The sequence below is a fragment of the Rhineura floridana genome, chromosome 1, assembly GCF_030035675.1.
Source record: "Rhineura floridana isolate rRhiFlo1 chromosome 1, rRhiFlo1.hap2, whole genome shotgun sequence".
Taxonomy (NCBI): domain Eukaryota; kingdom Metazoa; phylum Chordata; class Lepidosauria; order Squamata; family Rhineuridae; genus Rhineura; species Rhineura floridana.
In genome coordinates, this window is record NC_084480.1 from 322,812,023 (window position 1) to 322,819,980 (window position 7,958).

The window sequence follows — 7,958 nt, forward strand, 5'->3', positions numbered from 1 at the left end:
TGTGCATTCATTCATTGAAAGGAACAATTTTAAAAGATACTTTTTTTAAATAGGGCTATAGCTCAATGACCAGGCATATATTTTGCATGCAATGGTCCAAAATTCAATCTCTGGAAGATACTATTGCCTGAAATCCTGGAGAGTCAATGCTAGTCCATGTCATCAGTACTGAGCTAGATGGTATCAAATGGCCTGAGTCGATATAAGGCAGATTCCTTTGTTCCTAAAAGTGGAAAGAGACCCAACAGCTGCAGTGACTCAGAAATGTATTTATGTATTTTATTTACAACATTTATATACCGCTTTATTGTGAAAAAACTTCAAAGCAGTTTATAGAAGGAATTAAAATAAAAATTATTGGCAAAAACAGTTAAAGATAGGTATTTTAAAATATTCAGAATAATAAAACCAACCATGAGTTAAAAATGGATAAAAACACAATAGCATCTACATGCCTGGGTAGGCTTGCCTAAACAAAATGTTTTTAGCAGGTGCCAAAAAGAGTACAATGAAGGTGCCTGCCTAATGAAAATAGGCAGGAAGTTCCAAAGGGTAGGTACCACCACACTAAAGAATCGATTTCTTACAAGAGCAGAACAAGTACTATGTGGAACCTGTAACATACAAAGCACACCTTGAACTTGGCCTGGTAGCAAATTGGCAACCAGTGCAGATTTCATAGCAGAGATATTATGTGCTGATAAGGTCTCACTCATGTCAGCAATCGTGCCACAGCATTCTGCATTAACTGCAGCCCCTGTGTCAGGTTGTGCTGCATGGGGATTTCTGTGACCTTGGCTGACTAGCTGCCAGGATTTTTTTAGTTTTGGTTAGGAGCCCTGACTGGTTGTGAGATGCTGAGTCTTCTGTGTTACTCATAGAAATCTTGGAATCTGTTGTGGTTGGCATGGTATTGCATTTAGGAAATCATCACTGTCTTTTCTTTTTCTATTTGCATTTCATTTACCTCCGACCTTGCTCCCTTACATCCATAGAAGCAACAACAGTGGTTCCATTTGGTCAGCTCAACCCCCTTAAACTCATTGATGATGCACCTTGTTATTTGCATGATGGTTTGTTTATTATTATTATTATTATTATTATTATTATCTAAAATTTATTCGACGCCTATCTGACAGGACAACCTGTCACTCTAGGCGACATACAAAGGAATAGAACAAAACAACATATCAAAATATAAATCAACAGGTACATAATAAAAATACTAATCACAGTAAAAACCCCAATATCAGACCACCCCCTTAGCCTCCTAACTATAGCACATTTCATTCATCTGACTGTACAAAGAGCCATGTCTTCAGCTGCCTCCGAAAACACAGAAGTGAAGGGGCTAGGCGAGTATCAACCAGTAAAGTGTTCCACAGCGTGGGAGCCACAATGGAGAAGGCTTTAGACCTAGTACCACTTAATCTGGCCGCTCTGATAGATGGAACCACAAAAAGTCTAGCGGCTGAGGATCTTGTCCACCCATCTGCTCCAAGAAGAGAGAGTTTGTTCTTCAGATAGATCGGACCAGCATCAAAAAAGGACTTATAAGTTAAAGCTAGTATTTTAAACCACCCACAGCACTATTGGGGGCCAATGAAGTTCCCGAAGGATTGGGGTGATGTGTTCTCTCCTATGGCAGCCCTTTATGAGTCGAGCCGCCGCATTCTGGACGAGTTGAAGCTTATGCAAAGTTCCCAAAGGGAGACCAGCATATAGAGCATTACAATAGTCCAGACGGGAAAGAACCAAGGCACTAACTACAGTTGGTAAAAGATGCTTTGGGAGATAGGGGCAGATTTTGCGAATGAGGGACAGGTGGTAGAGTGCAGTCCGACAAACTGCCGTTATCTGAGCCTCCATCGTCAGTTGGGAGTCCAGGATGACACCCAGACTTCGCACTTGGTCACTCAAGGGAACAGAAACTTGGTTGAAAGTCACTTGAGTTATTCCTAGTTTGGACCGATCACCTACCAAGAGGATCTCAGTTTTATCAGAGTTTAGCCGCAGTTTGTTTTTAAACATCCATTCCCCTATTAGTTCCAGCTCTTTAGTCAGTTGTGTTGCAGCAGCCTGTGGGGAAGATTTAAAGGCCAAGTAGATTTGGGTATCGTCTACATACTGATGAAATTGCAGACCTGTACTACGAATAAAGTCACCCAACGGTTTGATGTAAATGTTAAAGAGCATTGGGGCAAGAATCGACCCCTGTGGCACGCCACAATCTAACGGCCACGGTTCCGAGATCTCATCCCCCAATGCTACTCTTTGGGTTCTCCCGCTGAGATAAGAGCGGAACCAACACAGAACATCACCTTGAATGCCCATGGTCATTAAACGATCTGAAAGAATGTTGTGATCGACTGTGTCAAAGGCTACTGACAGATCAAGGAAGGTATATTCTCCTCTATCTAAGGCTCTTCTCAGATCATCGAACAGTGCGACCAGGGCCGATTCGACCCCATGTTTTGGTCTAAACCCTGACTGAAGGATGTCTAAGTATCTACCTTCATCCAGATGTGATTGTAATTGAATAGCCACCGCACGCTTAATCACCTTCCCCAGAAAAGGAAGATTTGAGATTGGTCGGTAGTTATTCAAGACCAGGGGGTCCAGGGCCAGTTTTTTAAAGATAGGAATTACCACAGCATCTTTAAGTACAGCTGGCAGCAAACCCTCTTCCAAGGAAGCATTATCTATATCCTTAATCCTGTCCCCCAGTTCGAGCTTGGCATCCATCACCAGCCAAGATGGACAAGGATCTAATAGGCAGGAAGAAGGGTTAAGAGAACCAAAAACACTGTGGATATCTGCAAGAGATAGAAGTTGAAAATGGTCCCAAATAATGGCCGCATCCGGATGTAACAGTGGATCAGGATCCGCAGCCGATGGTATACAAATGGGGATGGAGTCTTTTATCTTGCTGACCTTGTCCGCAAAATGCTTTGCCAGGTCATTACAACTGGCCTTTATCGATGTCACTGGACCAGTGCCTACGGGTCCCGCTAAGCCTCGAACCACTTGAAACAGTTTTCTGGAGCAGTCTTTAGCTGCCATAATTGAGTCCGTAAAAAAGGCCCTTTTAGCAGCTCTTAGCTCCTTACTATTGCCCAATAGTGGTAAAAGAGAATTCACATTGTAAGAAACAACGGTTCTGAAGAGACCCACAAGAAGATTTTAGTGAAGCGGCATAAAAAGGTTTATGATACGTTCTTGCAAGAGCGGGTGCCTACAAGGGAGGCACACCCAAGTGACATGGGTACAGTTCTTTTATCCTGTAGCCCGACGCTTCGTTCCCTCCCGTTTCCTCATTGGTCGAGTACTCCAGGGTTTACAACCTATCCGTGCCGCCTATTCATGTCACATGAAGTCCTGCCCCTGTTTACATCTCCCATTATTCACATTTTAGATCCCCCATACCCATATTTATTTTTATCCATATTTGGTATATCTCCTCCTCCCTTGGTATTCCCCTCCTTACGTTAGTCAAAGAAAAAAACCCTTCTATGTTTGTCAAGCAAAAACCCCTTCTATGTTAGTCAAGCGAAGCAGAACCTAACCAGAAACTGTCTAAGCTGCACCTATTTCCTGCTGCTTGTCTATTTTAGCTTTCCTTCTAGTTTCGTTACCTACTGTCTTGCTTTTCTATGTCTGTCCTACTTCACTGCGTTCTTATGAAATTCTTTTTCTAGCAACTTTTAACTACATTTTACACAGAGCCACACCATGTAAAAGCATTCTGTAAAAGCAACACATTTTGTATATATCACAATCCCTCCTCTTTTTATTTTATACATTTCTGTTGCTTTTTCATGAAGTTCTCATACTCTTGGCGATTTCTCCAGTCTGGATAGCATGGTTTCACACTGCATTTCCTGGAAAGATAAATGGTCTTCCTTGTTTTCTCCTAAGAGCAACATATTTTCGTTATAAGGAGGTGGTTTTAAAGGCATTTGTTTAGATACAGCTGTTTCTATTAATCTTTGAGCTAATCCCTCTACACATGGTATAATACAACATCCTACTGCAGTTAATACTCCTGCTACTACTATCAGGGACGTGAGTATCGATATTACCATCCCTTTCCATTTCCCAAACCAAGAGTCTAACCACCCAGTAAGTGAGTCATCTATTCCTGAATTCTCAGCTAGTTCCTCTGCCAAGGTAGTGAGGCCTTTTAGTGCTTTGGTAATGGTTCCAACCGGAGCTGTTTTGTTTGGGATAAAAGTACAGCAACTTCCCCCTATCATTACGCATACTCCTCCTTTTTCTGCCAAGATCATATCCAATATTATTCTGTTCTCCCAAGCCATTCTGCTTGTTGCATCCAATTTATTTATTTATTTTTATTTATTTTATTTAATTTATATACCGCCCTAAGCCCAAGGGCTCTCTGGGCAGTGTACATAATAATAAAACAATCAGAGAATATATAAATACAATAATACAATGGAATCAAACAAAAATAATCAAAATAGCAGCAAAATACATCAATAAATATTAATAGTACACATTAAAATGTACTATTTAAACGTAAAACGAAGAATGAGTGGCGACTCTCACCAACCCAGCCCAGCCCTCATCACCCAGTAGTAAACCAGGTGCATGTGTGCAGGGGGTGGTGGCTCACCTTGATCTGGTACATGCTCTCTGCTTCAGCCCGGCTCTTGGCAGCAATGTCTTCATACTGTGCTTTGACCTCGGCAATGATGCCATCCAAGTCCAGGCTGCGGTTGTTATCCATGGACAAGACCACAGAAGTGTCATTGATCTGAGACTGCGTTACACGCAGCTCCTCATCAATTGTTCTGCAATTCCCTTTACAGCATCTCTTCTATAATTAATGAAACGCTGTTGGTTGTAATATATATAATTAATCCAATCCAAATTTTTATTAATGGTTGCCCACCAGAATAAGGCTGATTCAAATCCTGCTGCAATTTGATTTCTAGCTTTAAATTCATTAGGTACTCCTCTTGGTACCCCGATAGAATCTATATAAATCCTGTCATCAAAAGAAGAGCTTATTGTATATCTTTTTGCTCTTTTATTCTTGATCTCTTTTTGTTCAAATGCAAGGGTAAATGGTATTGGTAATTGAGTGATAGCACATATCCCCTTCTAATTTTTAGAGAGCGTAGCTCTTAGTATCCTTCCCCCACAATACCACCATAAGTCTGCTCTGGCCACTGTTAAATGAGAGTAATTGCTTGAAGTATCTCCTGTTATATTTAAAGTCTGGGCACAAGTATTCAACATTCCCACGGATCTATTTAACCCATCATCCTGTCTTGAGAGACAAGACGAGTAGTTCCTTAAGACTCTGGAGAATGTTGGTGGTGTCTTTATGTCCTTGGCCTTTAAAGCTGGAAATAAGAGAGACAGCTCTTCACATGTCTCATTCTTCCAAGCATCCTCATTCTGATATAGTGCCAGTAAGCAACTCATTTCGGTGGGGTGGGTGTTCCATCCCATTGGAAGGGGTGTTATTTGTGCCACTGGCCTTCTGGCTGCACAAGCATAACAGTTGCTTTTGTTTAAGCTTTTTACTGTATATTTAACCCATTCTACCCAAGCATTTATTTCTCCATATCCTGTTTCTATCTCAAAAGTTTGTGTTAAGTCTTTCACTTCTATGACTCTCACCTCTTTTGGATCAACCTGTGGGGGGCTGAATGGTTTTACCTGAGGCATTTTTGGCTCCTTTTCTTTATGTTTCTGAGGGAATGGGAGTGTTATTATCTGGAAACAACATTCTAAATGATCTTTTCTTCCAGATAATTCAATCCCCATTCCAAACTTAACATTGTTCAAACTAAAGTTGTAATTAGTCCCTTTGACCTCTTCCATCCAGGAGGTTCGTTTGATTACCATAGTTATTGGGTTGCATCTCTGTAATGCACATTTACTGTGTGATGCCCCTTTTGATATGGAGATCATATTTTTAATTCTGGATGAGGATGTTGCTGTCCATCCTCCTGGTTCAGTTGTCCATAAGGCATGACTCCAGTGGGGACAGGCTGTGTCTAAACACATATACTTTTCATGATCTTTAATCTGTCGCTGGTAGTCTAGGTTACCACAGTCGAAAAGGGTGCATATATCAAATTATACTGCTTGTGTAGTATCCTGCTCCCAGACGTGGATTTTAAATTTCACTGTATATTCATACTCCACAGATCCTATTTGGGTGGGTGCAAAAAAGTTAAGACTGTAAACTTTTAAACATATAATTTCATATACGCATAACCATATCCATCTCTTCATCTTATTTCGTGATCTTCTCACAAATCCTTGCCCTTCTTGGGGAGATCCTCTTAGGGAAGGTGCTTTCAGCAAAAGAGATATAATTATTATCCCAATTCCTTTCCAAACTGCTTCAAGGACAATTGGGACTAGAGTATCATTATACATTCCCCCCACCCAGTGGTATTCTATCAGGTGTAGGTCCAATCTGGAGGGGTATTTGTGCTAGAACCTTTGGTCTTAAGTGTTCAGGTTTCTTGTATACAAGTAGTATTGGTTGAACTCCCAATTCTCTGACAGGTAGAGATTTGGTTTCTATTATAATAGGAACCCTCTTCCCATTTGCTATCCACTCTTATTCCTTAAAGGGGGTCCAAGAACTTTTCACACTGATTGCACCTTAGACTGTTTCGATGTTCCCTTATTCCTAATTCTCCTGTGCTCTGCCAACCCCAACCTGTTTGCCCCCACTTGAAATTATATATGGGGAATATCACTGGTTGACAGTGATATTCTGGGATGGTGACGGGTTCTTGTATGATACCAGCAGGTCTCCTAGAGTCCAGAGTAGGAGGCCTCTGTGCTTTTGGACCAAGTCGAATTTTTCTGGTGGCTGGTCAGCATCAAGATCAGCTGCTGCCTCTTTTGCTTCAGCTCCTCTATCTGGGCTTTCAGCTTGGCATTCATGAGCTCCAGGCGTTCAGATTCCCGCTGCAGGAACTCTGTCCTCTCCTTCTTCTTATTCCAACATCGAGCAACTGCTACTCTGTTCTTCTCTCGGCGCCTTTTCCTCCTTTCCTCTTCTTCATCTAGCTCACTTTTCACTGGCTGAGGCCTCTTGCCTAGTTTCACCTCCATGAAGTGTAGTGGCGAAATCATGGCCCCAATGTTGCGAATGTCAGCATACTTCAGCTCTTCCGCTGTCAAGGTGGTACCAGGCAACCCTGTCAAGGGGCCGAGGCCAGGCAGAGCACTGTCGCAGGTAGGGATTCTTTGGCATGAAGCAAGACAGCAATCACCATCCCGTTTCCCCACAGTCCCAGGAAAAAAAAGGAGGCTATAGAAAGGAGGCAGGAAAAAACTCTCAAAAGCCTGGGTGGCGTAGTAGTCAGAAAGCAGGCAGGAGGCGTCACTGACATTGTAGTCATGGTAGGAAGAAGTGAAGTTCCCCTCCAAGTAGGCAATATCGCTCCAGAGGGCACTTTCATCCATAGCTGGAACGGTTTAGATTCCAGACAGCTTTTTATGAACACCCAGTCTCCTGGTTTTGTCTTATGAACAGCAAACTCCAACGGCGGGGTTTGGGCCAGAGGCCCCTTTTCCCTTAGAGAAGATATAGAAGAAAGTAGTGCCAGTATCTAATTTTTCAGAAACTGATCCTTGGTCTCAAAAGTTAGTGCGTTTCCCATATCCCCAAATATGGTAGTCCATAATTCCCAACCACTACATATATTGTAACAGTTACAAAATGTATAATAGCCATGATATACGAACACGCAAAGGGAGGGTCAAACTGCAATGAGTCCTAAAACACTGGGCCATGAAGTGAATGTCCACCCTCCTTGTCATGACCCAAAACAAAACTAAAACGTTCTTTTGTATTTTCTTATTGATTCTTGTACAGGTTACGCCTCCTGTACAGACCTGTTTAGTTACTGTATAGATGCCCATGCATCCATATCTTCTCAATTCTAAGTCACACATAG

The 7,958-nt window shown here is 41.9% G+C and overlaps 1 protein-coding gene across 1 annotated transcript; it reads right to left on the minus strand.

Annotated features, from left to right (window-relative positions):
* Positions 1-6,807: 6,807 nt before the first annotated feature.
* On the minus strand, positions 6,808-7,464 carry LOC133377728 (jun dimerization protein 2-like). The gene has a single exon (XM_061612308.1). It carries the CDS (start codon positions 7,462-7,464, stop codon positions 6,808-6,810), a length of 657 nt encoding a protein of 218 aa, XP_061468292.1.
* Between the last annotated feature and the right edge of the window lie 494 nt (positions 7,465-7,958).